This window comes from Triticum urartu, chromosome 7A (genome assembly GCF_056163025.1).
Source record: "Triticum urartu cultivar PI428250 chromosome 7A, HENAU_Tu73, whole genome shotgun sequence".
Classification (NCBI taxonomy): Eukaryota; Viridiplantae; Streptophyta; class Magnoliopsida; order Poales; family Poaceae; genus Triticum; species Triticum urartu.
Window position 1 is genome coordinate 700,914,138 of NC_141879.1, and position 19,799 is coordinate 700,933,936.

Consider the following 19,799-nt stretch of genomic DNA (forward strand, 5'->3'; position numbering starts at 1 on the left):
GCACATCCGGGCGGCTTTGCTGGTCTTGTTTTACCATTATCGAAATGTATTGTAACCGGGATTCCGAGACTGATCGGGTCTTCCCGGGAAAAGGAATATCCTTCATTGACCGTGAGAGCTTGTGATGGGCTAAGTTGGGACACCCCTGCAGGGTATAAAATTTCGAGAGCTGTGCCCGCGGTTATGTGGCAGATGGGAATTTGTTAATATCCGGTTGTAGAGAACTTGACACTTAACTTAATTAAAATTAATCAACCGCGTGTGTAGCCGTGATGGTCTCTTTTCGGAGGAGTCCGGGAAGAGAACACGGCCTCGTGTTCTGCTTGAACGTAAGTAGCTTCAGGATCACTTCTTGATCACTTATAGCTTCTCGACCGTGTGTTGCTTCTCTTCTCGCTCTTATTTGCGTATGTTAGCCACCAAATATGCTTAGTGCTTGCTGCAGCTCCACCTCATTACCCTATCCTACCCATAAGCTTAAATAGTCTTGATCTCGCGGGTGTGAGATTGCGGAGTCCTCGTGACTCACAGATACTTCCAAACAGTTGCAGGTGCCGATGATACCAGTGCAGGTGACGCAACCGAGCTCAAGTGGGAGCTCGATGAAGATCTTGATCGTTGTGTTGTGTCTTTTCTGGTTGATCAATAGTGGAGCCCAGTTGGGACGATCGGGGATCTAGCATTTGGTGTTGTCTTCTTTTATTTTGGTTCCGTAGTCGGACCTTTGATTGTATTTTGGATGATGTATGAATTATTTATGTATTGTGTGAAGTGGCGATTGTAAGCCAACTCTTTATCCCTGTCTTATTCAGTACATGGGATGTGTGAAGATTACCCCTTTTGCGACGAGCCTACCATGCGCCTATGCCTCTAAGTCGTGCCCCGACACGTGGGAGATATAGCCGCATTGTGGGCGTTACATCGAGACATGGAGAGAGCTTGGGAGTGAGTTAGTTGGGAGTCGCGGAATAGGTTTTGGAGATCGAAGGCGAAGTGCGAGGGGGAGGAAGTACCGAGTAAGTCAGAGAAATAGTGGAGTAAAACGCGTTCTTTGCCTTGGTGGGAGGAGATGTCTTGGCCATCTACGTGAAGAGTCTTGATTTGATTTTTCTGAAAACGCATGGAAGCACAAGCGTGCACGTAGGCAGAGTTCTCATCCCCTACCGTGCAGTCTCGCAATTTGGCACATTGCCGCCAGTAGTCTGCCAGGCTCTTGTTGTACCGATGAAGCGCAACCTTAACTGCCATTCGGAGTCTAAGCACAAGAGCGGAGAGGGGCCTAAACTCCTCCAGCTTGTCGAGGAGATCGATTGTAGTAGTGCAATTGGTAGCCAGACGTTTAGGAGTTTTAGCGTTAACCGCCCATTTTTTGGCAAGATTCCTAGAACGTTTTAATTTCAGGCATAGCTTGCCCGCGCTGCCCAGATGGGAGTGGCGAGGCCCCACACTAGCCCAGGTGGAAGCAATCTGCTGCAAAAATGATTGGTTGGAAAGAAGGCAGTTATTAAGCCTGAAGATTGTTGGTTTTTGGGATATCCGAGGAGGCCTGTAACAGAATCGGAACATGATCTGAGGTAGTCCTAGTCATAGAGGAAAGTGTGGAGTCTGGGAACATAGTTGACCAGACCATACTAACGAAGGCCCTGTCCAGCCTGACAAGAGTGGGATTATCTTGTTGATTTGACCACGTGTAAAGACGGTCCAGCAGTGGAATTTCTTGGAGCTGCAATGAGTTAATGGCAGAAGCGAATAACCTAGCTTCGTTGGTGTTAAAGTGGTCGGAAGACTTGTCCCTTGGCCGTAGAATAAGGTTGAAATCCCCGAAGACCAACCAGGGGCAAGTGATCGACAAAGAAGTAAGGGTTAGAGAATCTAAGAACTCAAGTTTAAGGGAGTGATCACAAGGGCCATAAACATTGGTAACAGCGAAGTAGACGTCGGATGCCCGGAAGGTGAACCAACAAGTAATGAAGAAGCGATGCAAATGAACGTTAGTGCATTCGAGATTAGATTCGTCCCAAGCGGTTAGAAGCCCCCCTGAGGCCCCCACCGAAGGGAGAAATTGGAAGTTTCGCAGGCTAGCCGGCAGAAAAGAGATAGCCTTGAAGAGAGGAATATCCGGCAGTTTAGCTTCATGAAGACAAAGGACCGAGCATTGGGCAGACTGTAAAGCTTTCTTAACATCTATGCATTTGTTTGGCCACCCAAGACCCCGAACGTTCCAAGACGCCACGCTAAAGCGTTTATACATTGGGGAACAGATTAGGCGACGACGGACATATATAATAAAAATAGAGATAGCACACCAAGCCCGTGAACGGGTTGGTTACATCGGATAACAAGTGCGAGCGGGGTCGGATTCCATCTAGGTCACACCCTAGAGCTACAAAAGGAGAAACCTTGAAAGCAGCAATAGCAAGGCTGCGAGAAGCCAATACATAGGGGGGGATAGGGCAAGGCGGCGCGCGACTACGGTACAAGACAGAGACACTACAACTAAAATTGGTGGGAGAGTTGCAGCTGCAGGGAATGGGAGACCGAAGCACCGCCGAGGCCGAACGATGAAGGCTAGGGTGTCACACATCGGAGAACTCGGGGCCCACCTTGTTCAGATCAAACTCAGAGACACCGCAAGCGTCCGCTAGCTGCAAGACGTCCTTGCAAGGCAGAGGGGACGATTCCTCCGCAGCCGGCTCCATGAGCTCGACCGCCGGCAGGAGCCCCGAGGATGAAGCTTTCTGCTTGAGCCCCTCAAGCTTGGAATTCTTGCGCAGCGTGGCCTTCTCCAGCATGGTCATGCGCATAGGAGCTTCCTTCTCCTTGAGACGAGCGCTATGACGCGAGTAGACGAGAGTGGTCTTTCCCTTGGGAGGCAGCACCGGGGTGATGATGGAGGGCGAAGGCGGCAGAGGAGTGGCCGAGGCCGGTGGGGCCTCGAGCAGCAGAGGCGGGGAAGAGGGGGCAATCAGGCCGCCCGAGTCGAAGTGTGCGATGGCTTCCATGACCTTGGCCTCCCCGGGGACGATGTTGCCGAAGCAGCGCCCGCGCCAGTCCATGCAGAAGATATCAGCGTCGGTGATGGGTTTGCGCTTCTCCCCCATAGTGCCAACCCTGTTCAGGTACCCAATGGAGCACAAGGCAAGGTTGGCGACGACGAGGCGCGGGGAGCCCTCCGGGCGCATGGGGATGCGGTAGAAGCACTTCTCGCCGTTCCGGCCGGTGATGCGGACATCATAGAAGCCTGTGAAAAGTTTGACATCGACGGAGGCCGGCCGAGCGTCAAGGGGGACCGCCACCACCAAAGGCTTGTGGTTGGCCATCATGGTTTGGCCCCCGGTGAGAACCACCACGCGGTCGCAGTGGAGCACGTCCGAGGGCAGAGGAGGGGGTGGAGCCAGGGCCTCATCCATGCTAGCAGGGAAGTCGCCATCCCCACCGTCACCCCCGTCATCGCCCCCGTCGCTTCCCCATAGCTGTGGTCGTCGTCGGTGTCGGAGTCGACAGGGAAGGCGGGGTCCGGCGGCAGCTCCTCGGAGCGAACCACCAGAACCGTAGCGATAGCACCAAGACCAGAGAAGCCATGGACAGGGATGGAGTGGGGGACATCGGAGAGGGTCCTGCTCTTGACAGAGACGAGGACAACCGAGTAGTCAACGCCGGTGAGGCAGATAGGATCTATCTGGATGGGGCAAGCGAAGGGGACCACGGAATTGGTGATGGTGTTGGCGAACTAGTATCCGATGGGAAAGTCTTCTATGTTTAAGGCGGAAACAATGCCGAGGCGAAAAAGGAACCTGTTGTCGGTGTCCTCGTGGCGGACAAGCCGGACAGAGTTAACTGAGCATTTGAAAGGGCTAGAGAGGCAGGAGATTTCTCTTTCATAGGCCGAGCCGAAAATGACAAGGCCCGCACCGTGAGTAGAAGCCCTAATAGCCACCTGGGGGTCTCCCGCCCCGGTCTGAAGAGCTCTACGGATGGCAGCATTGGGAGAGGGGCATGGTGGGTTGACAAAGGCAAAGGCAAGGTTCTGGAAGTGCTCTAATGGAACATGAGGCATGAAGACGTTGGAGTAGTCTCTGCAGTGCCGCGGTGGGGAAGGATGAAAGAGGGGCAGGATTGCATCCGATTTAGTGGATTCCTCCCCTGATTCGAATTCAATCTCCTCCGGGTCCTCTTCCTCCTCCGCATCAACTTCGGCGGCATCAACTTGCTCGGGGAAGGCGAAAACATGGGGTGGGGGGAGACCATGCGAGGAGGGGAAGCGAGGTCATCGTCCTCAGAGGAGGAAAGCTCGAAGGGCACCGGAATGAAATCAGCCATAGCGGCCGAAAAGGGTGGAGAAGGGATACGGGTTGGCGAACCTAGAGGAGAGCTAGGCTCGGGTGGAGTTTGAGAGATGTGGGAAGGATTGGATGAGGAGCCGGGGCTTGGGGGTGGTAAAATAGCCGTGCAATGGTGCTGGGAGTGCCCCACCTGCCAGCATCTACGGCAGCGAAACGGGTCTCTGCACTCTCTAACCCAGTGATCACGAGCAAGGCAACGATGGCAGCGCATGCTGAAGTTAGGGTTTCTTGGAATGGATAGATGAAACGCTTTCGGCCGAGGGGGTGTATGCATGCTATAAGAGGAGGAGGAGAGGACACGGGCGTAGGAGTCCTTGTCGCGGCCAATGGGGGTAGAGAGCATGGGGTTCGAGGTTGGGGCAGCCGTCAGGGGCGAGGAAAAGATTTCGGGCGGCACGTAGTCACCTCCCGTGAACAGGGCCCTAGTTGTTGCCATTGGCGGGCTGGGCTGGCAGGGTGGCATGCATGCCGGATGGGACAGCCAGGGCAGCGGGCCTTCAGGCCTTGGCAGTATTCCAGGGGCAAGCAGGTCAATAGGGATCGACCTGCGTTGGCGAATGGGCTTGGGGGAGGGGTGAGATCTGATTGGCTGCATGCCGATCTCCATGCAGCGACCTACGTCTCGGGAGATACGATTGTGGGTCGGCCAAGGCAGCAGGCCCGGAGGGGTGGGCAAGATGCCACTTGCAAGCATGTCCAGAACGACAACACGCATGACAGACTTTACTGGGCGGGTCGCGCACATGGTACAGAACAACATAGTAGTTAATTGACTATGGACGAGGTGACCATCACGGGGGGGGGGACTAGTACGAGCATGTGAAGTAGCAGCTATGGTGTCAACTAGCTCCAGCCGATCGGTGGCTGAGGGGAGCGAGTCGCAGGGCGAGCCTGGCCGACTGACAGGAGGGTCAGTCGTGGCAGTGCGCGTGGAGCCGCGGTCAGAGCGCACGGCATCAGCAAGAGTCAAAGGGAGCGAGGGGATAGAAGAGCTAGGCGGCAGAGGGGACGCAGCAAGAAATTCAAACGGAGCCACGAAAAGCTTGGGAGTGGCGTAGGCACGTGCTGGGGGCGCGACGTGGAAGGTGACAATAGTACCCCGGTAATTGATACCCTCTAAAGAGACAATGAACTGGAAAATAAGCTTACTGGCAACCGAAACCGAGAATAAGCAAGCACTAAACTGGCGATAAACAGGGGTTTCGAAAGCAGAGCCCAACTAGGACTTAAGCAAGGCGGCAATGGCAGAGGCGGCGGGCGGAGGCGACGGCAGCATCACTTGAACCCAAACCTAATCCGGAGACGCCGAAGCCGTCGCCGGGGTGAGAGGGAAACATACCGGCGAGGAGAACTGAGATAGCGAGTAATGGAGAAGGGCATCACCCGGCGTCCGAAGCAGCGTGGGCGAGACCCCAACAAGACGACGACGCAGCATGGTCGGCGTGGAGGCGACAAGGAATCCCGGCAGAGACTGCCCCGCCCATCGGAGGCGCATGCGGCCCGAGGAGGGAAGCAGCAGCGAAACCCCCCGGCGGACAGGCGAGAGCAGCCCGCAGGCCGTCACCCATGGTGGCAGCGGCCTCGGGAAGCAATGGAGGTGGTGGCCGCTATGGCTGGAGTGGCCGGCGGGGTGAGCGAGGCAGAGTCGCCTCTCTAGGGTTGGCCAAGGCAGCGGGCCTCCGGAAGCATAGTCCTCTTTTCTGTAATTGTTACTCGAATCACATGATTGACTGTTTAGTTCTACTTTGCTTACTTGTCTTTTCCCTTTTTCTGCTGCATTTATCAGTATACTCTCTGCTTTGTCTACGCCATTCCTTTTTGAAAGTTCTAGTTTGTATATGATTTGTAATTTTTTTAGTTGCTCTATTTTCCCTGTAATCTTAGTGTAATTTGTTTTCTTGATGTAGATTTGTCTCTGTTCCTTTCTTTCAATTTGGAGAAGCATTTCATGCAGGGGTGGAGCCAGAATTTGACCATAGGGGGGGGGGGGGGGGGGAAGAAGACAATGAATGCAAAAGGAACACAAAATAATATGTATTTTACAGTTAGAAAATTGTATTTTTGTTCATTAGTTTGAATGTGGCTCTTACACCTAAAACACATAGAATAAAGTCCATAATTCTATATGGCGATTCTAGCTTGTTACCTAAATTTACTGGTGCTACAATATTTGATCGGTAGTTTGTGTATCAACTAATTTGACATTGAGCCATCATACATACAAACTGATAGATTTATAATCGTCCCAAAAATACAAACAAGCATCTACGTAACAGTTTGTGCATATCTAATAATAATAGTAACCTGTGATAGCCTAGACATGAGCCGGTGATATACCTTAGATCTGACGTGAGTCATGCTATGTTGTCCTAAGGGTGAAATTTTAAACTAAGGGCAAAATTTTGAACTCGGATGATGAAATCAGTGCATACAGGACCTATTTTTGAGAATAAAACAAGAAATTGCTACACCTAATTAATTCCATCTAAAGCAAAAAGTTTCTAGTCTTCTGGAGCCAGATGTGGATCAGTTCATCATCAATATTTCACAGTATAAATCAACAAAGGAATTAAGGAGACTCACCGCAGGATTATTCTGCCATCAGCGCTGGTGTTGATCCGTTTTACAGAGGCCATCGTCGAACTTCCTAGGCGTCTAGGCGAAGCGAGGGCGTGTGCCCAGTGAGTCGGCGGCTCGGAGCCGAAACGAACGATAGATGCCCTCGATCGTGGGTTCGTGGCCTCGTCAGATTCCAGAATTACCTGCCTGTTTATTTTCTCTAGCGTGGGCTGACCAAGAAATACATATGGGCTTTAACTAGGGGGACGTAGATTTTTAAAGCACTTGCACCCACGCCCTGCTATCCTAACTCTCCAATATCACTTTAAGATCCGTGCGACACAACTAACTTTTTATATAAAAATTTCTCTTTTTTGTTTCTCCCATATAGAACATATCTTGAAGTTCAAACCTATGCAGCGTGCCAAAGCTTTCTAACTAGAATATAGGATAAATCTTTCAGGATTTTTTGTTCGACATAAATACTAAAAATATGATTTTTTTTTGATCAAACAATACGTATTTTGTATATTTATATTTGACAAAAAAATTGAAAGATTTATCCTAGATTCTACTTAGAAAGCTTTGCCACACTGCATAAGTTTGAACTTCAAGATATGTTCTATGTGGGAGAAACAAAAAAGAGAAATGTATGTGCATGAATCTTAAAGCAGGAAATTGATGGCTAGATAGAGAGGGCCTGGGTGCATATGCTTTAATATATATTTTTGTTAACTAGGGAAGCTCATGGGCTTCAAGCCTTGAGCGCATTGTTAGGGGGGGGGGGGGGGGCAGGGGCAATTAGTCCTAAGTCTGTTTCACGTAGCGTAATCTACATGGCGTAGAATAGCATAGACACGGCTGTTGGGGGGGGGGGGGGGGGACAATTAGTCCTAAGTCTGTTTCACGTAGCGTAATCTACCTGGCGTAGAATAGCATAGACACGGCCGTTTGGGGGGCAAGGGGGGGGGGGGGCAATTAGTCCTAAGTCTGTTTCACGTAGCGTAGTCTACCGTAGAATAGCATAGACACGGCCGTTTGGGGGGGGGGGGGGGGGGGGGCTGGTCCCCGCTCATCCCCCCTTGGCTTCGCCCCTGATTTCATGTCTTCTCTTTCCCTTTCTAGCTTCATGTATATGGCCATGCTAGGTATACAGCACTAGTTTTTTACATGAGTTTTTTTTTGAGAATCTAGTTTTTACATGAGTTACTATATGCTTTTACATCAGTTACAAGATCTGGTAGGCACATGTACATGTCCACATATGGTATACAGTACTAGTTTTTTATGTAAAGTTCAGTGCAATTATGATCTAGATATGGTTACAATATGTATATAGTGCTTCTAGTACTCCCTCCGTTCCTTTTTAGTTTGCATATAAATTTTGTCCTAAGTTAAAGTATCTTTACTTTGACTAAACTTATAGATAAAAATATCAACATTCATAATGCCAAATCAATATTGTTAGATTTGTTATGAAGTGTAGTTTCATGGTATATATATTTGATATTGTAGATGTTGATATTTTTTAATATAAATTTGGTCAAAGTTTGCAATGTTTGACTTGACACAAATCTAATACGCAGAGTAAAAAGGACCAGAGGGAGTATCTGCTAGCTGTTAGAAGTGCTTCTAATATCTATCAGCAGCAGCCTCTAACTATTTATGTTCTTGTTTTTGTAAATCGTAACAGAAATTAAAGGATTCATAAACATCATGAGGGGATGCTGCAGTTAGACTACTGATGTACGTACTTGTCAGAAACATCAGGGAGAGAGGTGATTTGGGGAGGGGACCTGACATGTGATTCTTCCATAGTGTAAACTAAGCAGAAGTGGTAAACTAATTAGATTGTGGTCGTTTCATTAACTGTATATTCTACAATTCAGAATAGAGCCGGTGGGTACACTTCCTAGTTCGGTTCAGGTGTTTGCTTTTACTGCAGTCTTTGTTTCGTTTCTGTATTTGGGCCTCATGATGTTGTTAATGTAAAACACATGTCTTTTTGCCGGGCCGTTAAGCTGATGCAGAGATGCGAACAACATACATACATTTACATTCAAGCAACGGACATACGTTCGGGCAAGCAAACATTCAAGACATACATATATAGTAGGCAGGGACATTTGTCGAATTGTAATTGGTTGAAAAAATGAATGAAGCCCAATTGGTTTTCATCCGGCTGTGAAATAGACAGTCCCTCTAAAGGGAATGAAGCGTCGTTATATAATGGCACATGTCGTTCATGAGGCATCTTGTTATGGAGTACATAATGGAGTGAAGGACGACGGAGGGCTTGCCCTTGGATTCTTGCCAAAATGCAATGACATTGTCTTAACAAAAGCTAGATGTGCTGAAACAAAACAACGGCGCGGCAAAGCGCATCTAGTAGAAGATGATGGCCGCTACCAAAACCAAACACAGATACATATACCGGAAAATACGTGCACATATGCCGTACTATTACATTACAGGTAGAAATCAATCAATTGCATATGTAGATTGTTGAGAAAGAAAAGAAGCACCTTTGTTGTGTACATAAAGCTCAAGTGCCGCCATTAGCTCCCTCCCTGCCGGCACAGGCTCCGGTACGTGCAATGGCCCCCGGTGTAGCCCCTTCCCTTCCCCCCGCAGTCCGCGCAGGCACGCCGGGCGTCCCGGTAAGTAGGCGATGTTCTCGGCGCCGGCGAGCTGCACGGCGAAGATGAGCAGGAGGAAGATGCGGGCCAGGAACGCCGCCGGGACTAGCTTGCTCTTCGCCATTAGCTCTCCTATGCGCCTGTCTAGAATCTTGGATGCTGGACACATGTCTCGTGCGTTGAGGTCTGCGGTCTGCTGGCTTATAATGCCGAGGAGACACACGTCGATAGAACAATGCTACCAAGATCTGGCTGTTGCGTACGTCGTCGCATCAGGATTCTGGATCGAGGCTGCAACTTTGTAAATAATGCATCGCTCATGGGGTCATGCCTGGCTGGTCCTCACGGGCATTTGTCCTTGAGTACCTACCGCACAGCGGATTCTCAAGAGGCGTGAAAAGTGAAAACTGCTCGATCCAAGATGGACGTCCATGGATCCGCGCCAGCAAAGGAGTGGGAATCAGCAGCCAAAGTCTATGCCATGTATTTCATGTACACAACAGTGCCTGCATTTTTTTTTTTTGAGATTCAGTGTCTGCAATACTACATGTCATATGTATAGACAAAATTATAGGCAACACATACAACAATCTATATGTTGCTTGTTTTTGTTTAGTTTTAGCCGTAACAATATCAAACACATTAACGTACGCGGCATGGGCTCTCGCTCGTGCGTGCCACGTCGCTCGAACAGGCATCGAGAGATTTAACTGGGCAGGCGCTCGCGTGGGCCAGTAATACCAGTTGCGTGGGCCAGCCTTCTCGTAGAGAAAACACGTTGAAGAGAGAGATGAGCGCCTCACTGTTTTCTTCTCCCACCCCCTCTCCTTTCCACCTATGGCTGGAGGCTAGGCCGCTAGGGTTGCCGTCACGGCGCCGCCACCACAGTCATCTCCACCGTCCATGCTCCTCCAGTGCCAGCCAGCGGAGAAGGCGCCCTCCTACTGCCGCTGAACGCACTACTTGACATACTCTTCGATCATCAAAGGTGTCTACCGAAAAAAAGATCACCAAAAATGACCCTGGAGGTCCGTAAAGGTAACCTCAAGTTTATTTGCTCCAAACCAATCATCGCAGGGCACACATTTTTTTGAGCAAATCACAGAGAGCAACTAATTGTGGAACGCTCTTTCGGGATCCTATCCAAGGGTCAGTTGGGGTGGGCTGAGAGCGTGCCACTTGGCACGCTCTCAGCTGCCGCCACGTGTCACGCTCTGGGTGCTCTGTTCGTATTTTGTTTCTTTTTTTACACGTTTTTGGCTTTTTAGATGGTTTATATCTTTTTGGCTTTCTGGTTTTCCATCTGTCGTTCTTAGGTTTTGGACAAAAGAATTTGAACTTTTCGTGTGCAAAAAAAACACATTTTTCTTCCTTCCGTGAGAGGCGTGGCTTTGCTTACGCGAGAGGCACGGCCTTGCCTCTCGAAAACAAAAAAACATATATTTTTTTCCTTCCGCAAGAGGCATGATTGAAAAAACCCGTGTTTTCTTTTTCTTTTCTTTCACGATAGGCACGGTTTTTCTTCCATGAGAAGCACGGCCATGCCTCTCGAAAAATTACAAAAAACATGTTTTTTCCACGAGAGGCATGCCGAAAAAACATGTTTTCCTTTTTATCCTCCCGCGAGAGGCAGTTTTGCTTCCCCGAGAGTCCCGGCCATGCCTCTCGGAAACGGAAAGAAAACACGTTCTCTCTTTTTCCTTTCGCGAGAGGCACGGGTTTACTTCTCGTGGAGGCACGCGAGAGGCACAATCGTGTCTCTTTCAGAAAGGGGAAAAACATGCACCCGGTTTGGTTTTTTCGTGAAAAATTCTTCAAAATATATCATCATGGGATCTAGTTTTAAAGATCTCTACACGAGAAATCCAACGGTAAAAACGGTTCAAGATTTGGGTGCAACAAGTGGAAAAATAGAAAAACTCGCAGGTTGCAACAAGTGGCGCACATGTAATGCGCCACTTCTTGCAACATGAGAAGGTGGGAGCGACATGTGTAAAAGAAGCGCTCCTTGATCGGTGATTTCGCAAATCGCAGGGCACACATGGCGTCGACATGCACGCATATGAGCGCTCGGGTCGTCCAGCCCATTACGGTGTTGCCAGGCGCGCTCCGCGTCAAAATGGCCGGTTGACGCACCGGAGCACTCGGTGGGAAGGCCTACTACGGATCCCATAGTAGGATTCAGCACGCTCCTTCAGTGACTTTTTCGACTAATCTTTTCAGCCTGTCTTCCTCCAAAATACAGGCTGCTCAATTTGTAACATATTTAAACTAAATTATTATTTTTCAGAAACATAATTTTAAATTTCTACCTGAATTCTAAAACAGGTTTTTTTGGAAAAATGTTTATAATTCAAATTTTTCATGATGTTTTAAAAATTAGTGTACTTTCAAAATATTCTAATTTTTTATAAAAATATTCTAAAATTTCAAAATGTTCTTGAAATTAAGAAATGTTCTTGAAACTTTAAAAAATGTTAGTATAATTATGAAAATGTTCTTGAATTAAAAAGGAAAATTTATAAAAGAAAATGCAAAACTAGTGTCAAAATATTAAAAAAAGAACACAGAAGAGAGCGCCCGAAGAAAAACCTTGAAAAAATGAACACACAAAAAGTCGTTTCGTAGAGAAAACCAACCCAAACAAAGATAGCCTGGCCCAGGAGCAATCATTCTGTGTGATTCATCGACATTTTTGCGCAAAGTGTGTCAAATAAGGACCATCATTTGTTGTAGGATTCAGCCGCCAGCGGATCACCTATAAATTGGCTACATATTGAACCAGGAGGGAGGGCTGATGGGCCTGCGCAGAATCGATTAATCGGACCCCATCCAAAAACACATCGTCATTCTAGCCAACACCAATTTTTTTGGCCTCACTGATCGAGGTTGCACTCCCAAACAACCCATGCAAAATTGTGCATACACCACTGAGGATGGATGAGACCTCCTCATCCCTCTCCTCCTCAGATTTTGGCCCTGGCTGTTGTCGGATGAGGCCGACGGGCGAAGCCGCCTTGGCGAACGGCAACGGTAGGGTGGATTCTCTTCGCGGCACGATAGCAGAAGATGGGAGGTCGCCCCGGGGTAATGGTTAGGGTGACAGCCTGCTCTTTAGAACGATTTGGAGCTCAAGTGTGGTTGACCAAGGACGATCCATCGCGCGATCGATTTGGGCCCTAATGCCCGGATCTTACGTGGTGGTTGTCATGCTCGTGGGGATGGCAACGACTAACATGGATATGGGTGCTCGCCTGTAGTGCCCAAAACCGGGGCAGCGCCCCTATCTGGTGGTGCATTGTGCTCAGTGGCGGACCCAGGAATTAAAGCTAGCTGGGACGAACATTTAATGTCTAATTTTTTTGGTACAAATGCCACTCTAGTCAACCAAAACTCATAGCATTCAACAACAAAAGAATAAAAAACTCTTAAAAACTAGTAAACTGCTAACGTGGACTACTATCGCTTGAAATGTTCACTTAGGGCATCTCCAACACTGACCCGCAAATTCCTCGGGTATGTCCGTTTTTGTGTTCGGACGTGGTCCGCCGATATAATATGGAAGGGAGCCATCCAACACTAATTACAAAGTATCCGGCTAGGAGGAGAAAAAGTAGATGGGGACCATACATGTGGTGAGATAGAGCGGTGCTACGCAACCGACGTGTTTCCGCCCGATTCGTGCACGACAGTAACTAATCACCGTTACATGAAATACATCCATAAATAAGGAACGTGAGATCCTAGCATCGTCTACGTGACGTCCATAAAACATCGTGTGTGAAGCTATTCCGGGTGGGATACTGTGGTGTGTCCAGTTGAGAGGAGACAGAGAAGAGGTGACCATGCATGTGCAGAGAGAGAGAGAAGAGACTAGGACCACGCGAAGGCTTTTGGTTGATCAAAAGATGTCCGGAGGTATAGCTCCTCATGTTTGTCTCCACTTTGCCGAAAAATGAACGTCCGAATCACTTTACGGACCGATGCAAGACTGCATTGGATTGTAAAAGTGAACAATGTGCGATAGGAGGAAAGCGTCTTGCCTCGTTGGTGGGACGCGTTGCATGTTTATATGGTAGGGGTGCACCTCCCTGGATAACAACACATACAAGAAGTTGTTAAGATTACATGCTTGGAGAAGAAGGGATAAGAGAGAAGGAGAGTTCGGTTATATCCACCGAAAACACTTAAACATCTATCCCTAGTCTATCTCTACAATGCTGCGTTTAACACCCTCCCATAATCACAACTTCATCAAGTTGAGATTATGCTTGAAATATTCAAAACTCCGTGTAGGCAAAGCCTTGGTGAAGAAGGGATAAGAGAGAAGGAGAGTTCGGTTATATCCACCGAAAACACTTAAACATCTATCCCTAGTCTATCTCTACAATGCTGCGTTTAACAAACAGAAGTGTCTGATTAGACATATACCGGAGTTTTGCAGGTCTCCCTTGGAGATGCCCTTAAGCCACAATAGAGAAAAGTCCATTTTTCGTTCCTCAATTCTTCGGTCCGATCACTTTTGGTCCCTCAACTCTAAAACCGGACAGGTTGCACAGCGAACTCTCCAAACCAGACAAAAATCGTCCCTTCTCTCGGCTAACCCAGTATTGGTGCTGACTAGGCGTGGTTTTGATTAGTCCACGCCAACGTGGCAATGTGATCCCACAAAACAGCTGGCCCTCTCCCTCACTCTGTCTCTCTCGCGTTCTCCCCACTCTCCCTCTCCCAAGGCTATGAATTTCAGCAACATTTTGTCTGAATTTCAGTATATGCTAAAATTTTTGCCATAGTTTTGTTTGTTTTTGGACAAATCTGAGAGTAACAACACACATAGTTCAAAGATTTAATCAAACATCACAGGTTCTCATACAAATTGATAGTTCACACAATGTCTGACATCACATAGTTCCACACAAATTCTGATAGGTTCATAACACAGAAAGAAGAGCACACATAGTTTTCCACAAACAAATTAGATAGGTCTAAGCAAAGGCATCACAGCACACATAGTAGCACACTCAGTCCAACAGCCTTGTGGGTAATTTCCTTGTCCTTTTTGCCTCCCTTCCAGGTGCCTTGAACTGTGAATTAGCACTTCCTGATTTCACATTGACAGTGACAGCTGAGCTAGAACTCACATTGACAGTGACATCTTTCATTGCAGCCTTTGAGGAGGACTTGTTCTTCTGAATATTGTTCCATTTCCCTTGGACAACAGGCTTAGGAGGTTTGGACATGGGTACTGGTCTCTTTGTCCCTCTGGATGTTCCTGCAGCACTGGTACTCTGTTGAAAGGCACAAAATTTTCCTGCAAATGTAATACATATTAGAGAATAAGCACATGCAATACACAGTAAGAAGCACATGCAACCAAAACTTGTTACTCACCATGTGTGCAGTAGCACTGTGTTGTCTACTTTGTTGTGCACTCTATTGTTCACTTTGTTGTCCACTTTGGTGTCCACTCTGTTGCCCACCTGGCTGTCTATGGTATGTTGTTCTGTTGTGACCAACTCCTTTGCATTTACCACACCTGATGAGTGTCCCAGTCTTTGGCAATATGGTCTTTGACACTTTTTTCTCAGTTTCCTCCTTCTTTCTCTTAGTCCTTGGCCTACCAGGCATCTTGACATAACCAGGAGCTACAGGTCTAGGCCTTGGTGATATTGGCCAGCAATCCATGCCATTAATAGGTTGCAGACAATGTGCATATGTTCTCTTGAATGCCTCAACATAAAAACAGCTAGCAATGAAACTTGTCAAGTCACTTGTGATGGTGTGTATTGCTGCAACTGCATGTGCACAAGGCATACCAGATACTTGCCAATAACCACAAGTGCAGTTATTTCTGTTTAGATCAACACCAAATCTGTAATGTTTCCTTTGGGTGACCTCAAACACATTATTTCCATTGTTGATAGGATGACAACTCCCAGACCAATCTATGTACTTGTTCATCTTCTTATTTATAGTTGGGCATATAATTTCTAATGTCCATTTCTCACATTTTTCAATCATTTCTTGAATCCTAACCATTACATTTCGTCTACTTGCCTCAAGCATTGAAATGATAGGTAAAAATCTTGCATCTATGATCCATTTGTTGAAACTTTCACAAATATTGTTATCAACAGAGTCACAATTAGATCCTAACCTGAACCATGCCCTTGACCAGTGCTTGGGATCTAACCTGGTTACTGCCCTTGCACCTTCGACAGTCTCTCTTGCTAACTTTGCCATTGCCAAGTTGAAAAGGCTCACAGAAGAAGCCTTTGCACAATTCCAGAAAAGTTTCTGCCACTCTTTCACTCTGAATTCTTTTCTCCAATTGGCATACACATGTCTGGCACAATTTCTATGTTCTGCATGAGGGGCCCAATTCTGTACAGCTGTGATGATACCCTGCACACAAATTGTGTTAGACATTGCATCATATACATCATAGAGATACATCATATATTCCTATGTAAATGAGAGACACCATATAACTTACTTTTTGTTGGTCTGAAATTATTACCCAGCCTTCACCATCATATACATTGACATCTTTGAAGAGTAATGAGCAAAACCAGTCCCAAGAATCGTTGTTTTCTTTCTCAACCACAGCCCAAGCAATTGGATACATTTGGCTATTCGCATCTCTTCCCAAAGCACATAACAACTCTCCATTTGTTGCTCCTTTGAAGAAGCACCCATCCAAACCAATGACTTTTCTGCAGCCTGCCATGAAACCTTGCTTTAAAGCATTCATACAGACATAAATTCTTCGAAATGTTGGAATTGCACAAGCTGGATCAAGCTTAACCACAACAGTGCTTCTAGGATTGCTCCTAAGCAACTCTTCCTGATAGTCAAATATCCTAGTGTATTGTTCCTTAGTTGCATCAAACATTTTCTTTATCACCATTCTCTTATCTCTCTTCACTTGAGAAGTACTAACTTCTGCAAACATATCTTCCCTGATGTGTGCTTTTAGATTTGCAATTTTCCACATTGGGTTAGCACTAATGATACCTTCATACTTAGCTGCAATCCTAGCAGCAATAACAAGCTTGTTGTCTTTCCTAGACGGGCATTGATGAACATCATTTATACTAGTAATCTGCCAACTAGTAGATTTACTAGTTAGACTAGCCAAACAATACCAATTGCATGTCTTCCAGTCACAAGTTGCCCTACACCTATTACAATCATTCTTTCTGAATTTTATGAACTTTTTTTGCTTAAGCCCATATTTAATGACTGCCTGCCTGAACTCTTCTTTTGAACCAAATTTCATGCCTAACACAAACTTGGGCACCTCTTCGCTGTCTTTGAACCTTGGGAAATTATCTGATTTCTTTCTTGTATCACCATCTTCGTCGAAACAGTCATCAAACTCAGATGAATCCTCGTACGGTGTATCATTGCCATCTTTCTCTTCTCTATTCTCTTCTCCCACGGCTTTTGTTGAACCAACTCTATGCTGCACAAGATATACATCATCCAGTACTTGTAACTGTCCTTGCTTCATCTTCTTCTTGTACTCTACATATTTCTTGTTTATCTCAATTCCTTCTTCATCTTCTTCCGAAGGACTCTCATCTCCAGGAACATAGTCACTATCTTCTTCATTTGTATCATCTTCGACTGCCGGCGCGGATGCCTGTACCACTTCTATTGTTACTTGCTCCAGTGGGACAATTTCTCCCTGCTCATTTTTACCCTCTTCTTCATCTGATGGTAGAGCACGTGCCAATATATGATATTCAGCAATGTTCTCTACATATACTTCAGCTACTCCATTCTCTTCAATTGCAGAAACCATGCTCAAACAGGACGCATCATCATGCAACAAACCAAGCCCATCATGCATTTCTCTCCCAGGATATAGCCAGTGGAACTGCACTTCATCATCCTTCAAATTCTTCCAATGATCTTCCTTTTAAAAAACCAAAAATCTCCGGCAGTGACACTTTGTCTCGCTCCAAATGCGACATCCCGACAATGCCATCAGCGTAGTGTACATACTGCCCATCGTTCACAAAGTGACCACCGAAATGAAATCATATGGGCAGAAATTCTAGAGGATCCATCTCACGGACCTACATTAAGCAGATAAAAATTAACCTACTAATCCACAAACTGGCCATGTACTACAACTAACTGACCATAAATCGATCTATTTTAGCAACTGGCCTTGATTTGGAGCTTCTTCTTGTCTCCAGCCGCCACTCCTGCTAACCGCCGCCGCCGTGACCCACCGACCCCCACGGTGCTGCGCTACCGCTGGCCGCCGCTGCTGCCGTGACCCACCGCCCGCTGCGGCGCTGCGCTCCCGCTGACCGCGCCGCCGTGCGTCGCCGACCGCCGCGGCGCTCCCATTGACCACCGCCGCTGACCGCCGCCGCGCTGCGCTCCCGCTGACCGCCGCCGCCACCTGCGTCGCCACAGCCGCCGCCAAAAGATAGCTAGGGTTCGGGCACGGGTCGAAGAAAGAGGATCGAAAGGGCTCGAGGGGCTGGGGTCGGGTCTTTAGGTGACTGGAGAGAGAGATGGGCCACGTGGGCAACGACTAGTCAAACCCGGGCTGAGTCAGCAGTGAAACCGCGTCGGGTCTACGGAGGGACGATTTTTGTCTGGTTTGGAGAGTTCACGGTGCAACCTGTCCGGTTTTAGAGTTGAGGGACCAAAAGTGATCGGACTGAAGAATTGAGGGACGAAAAATGGACTTTTCTCGCCACAATATGATCCCATAATTCTAATTTTGGAACGAGACCTACAAAATTATGAATATGATGAGAGTTGTATATATGGTCATAGATCGTGAGGGGGGCGCTCAATGCGGTTTGTGGATCGATTGGGGTTCCTTTTTCTGTTTGACAAGGAAAGGAAAGGAGAGATCGATTGGGCTAAGATGTCGTCTGTTTGGGCCTGTAGGCGGTAGTAGCCCACTCCAGTCTACCGAACCAGCCCAAGTCTCTTTCTCCCTCATGTACCCCTTCGATCGCTAAAAAGGAAACAGAGAAGAGCGCCACTGCTTTCTGAATTCTGAAACAGAGAAGAGCACTGCCGCAGCCCGCAGATCGGCAGATGCGTAGGTGGGGGCGATTCTCCGCCGCCGGCGACCCAGGGCGGCCGCCCCAGCTCACCCCAATGGTGGGTCCGCCACTGATTGTGCTACAGTGTGGCTCGGCGCATGGCTAATCTAGCCCAAGTGTCCATCTTCGTTGGTGACGGTGGAGCATGTATGTAGTCAGTGGCAGACCCAGGACTTAAAGTTAGTTGGGAGAACATTTAATGTCTAATTTTTTTGGTACAAATGCCACTCTATTCAACCAAAACTCATAGCATTCAACAACAAAAGAATAAAAAAGCTCTTAAAAACTAGTAAACTGCTAATGTGGACTACTATCGCTTGAAATGTTCACTTAGGGCATCTCCAACACTGACCCGCAAATTCCTCGGGTATGTCCGTTTTTGTGTTCGGACGTGGTCCGCCGATATAATATGGAAGGGAGCCATCCAACACTAATTACAAAGTATCCGGCTAGGAGGAGAAAAAGTAGATGGGGACCATACATGTGGTGAGATAGAGCAGTGCTACGCAGCCGACGTGTTTCCGCCCGATTCGTGCACGACAGTAACTAATCACCGTTAGATGAAATCCATCCATAAATAAGGAACGTGAGATCCTAGCATCGTCCACGTGACTTCCATAAAACACCGTGTGTGAAGCTATTCCGGGTGGGATATTGTGGTGTGTCCAGTTGAGAGGAGAGAGAGAAGAGGTGACCATGCATGTGCAGAGAGAGAGAGAAGAGACTAGGACCACGCGAAGGCTTTTGGTTGATCAAAAGATGTTCGGAGGTATAGCTCCTCATGTTTGTCTCCACTTTGCCGGAAAATGAACGTCTGAATCACTTTACGGACCGATGCAAGACTGCGTTGGATTGTAAAAGTGAACAATGTGCGATAGGAGGAAAGCGTCTTGCCTCGTTGGTGGGACGCGTTGCATGTTTATATGGCAGGGTCGCACCTCCCTGGATAACAACGCATACAAGAAGTTGTTAAGATTACATGCTTGGAGAAGAAGGGATAAGAGAGAAGGAGAGTCGGTTATATCCACCGAAAACACTCAAACATCTATCCCTAGTCTATCTCTACAATGTTGCGTTTAACACCCTCCCGTAATCACAACTTCATCAAGTTGAGATTATGCTTGAAATCTTCAAAACTCCGTGTAGGCAAAGCCTTGGTGAAGAAGGGATAAGAG

The 19,799-nt window shown here is 47.4% G+C and overlaps 1 protein-coding gene and 1 pseudogene across 1 annotated transcript; both read right to left on the bottom strand.

The window, feature by feature from the left end:
* Positions 1-3,319: 3,319 nt before the first annotated feature.
* LOC147961781 (uncharacterized) lies at positions 3,320-4,320 on the bottom strand (annotated as a pseudogene).
* A 10,242-nt stretch (positions 4,321-14,562) lies between these two features.
* On the bottom strand, positions 14,563-17,351 carry LOC147961782 (uncharacterized). The gene is made up of 3 exons (XM_087533938.1): positions 16,038-17,351; positions 15,022-15,946; positions 14,563-14,852 (listed from the first exon to the last, which is right to left on the bottom strand). Exons 1-3 carry the CDS (start codon positions 17,349-17,351, stop codon positions 14,563-14,565), a joined length of 2,529 nt encoding a protein of 842 aa, XP_087390064.1.
* Positions 17,352-19,799: the final 2,448 nt, after the last annotated feature.

Excerpts from the sequence above, each read along its gene's own strand:
- LOC147961782 (XM_087533938.1), bottom strand. The coding sequence starts at position 17,351 with ATGGTTTCTGCAATTGAAGAGAATGGAGTAGCTGAAGTATATGTAGAG. Across the intron at positions 15,947-16,037 it reads TAATTTCAGACCAACAAAAA|GGTATCATCACAGCTGTACA; the intron begins GTAAGTTATATG and ends ATTTGTGTGCAG. Across the intron at positions 14,853-15,021 it reads AACATACCATAGACAGCCAG|GAAAATTTTGTGCCTTTCAA; the intron begins GTGGGCAACAGA and ends TTACATTTGCAG.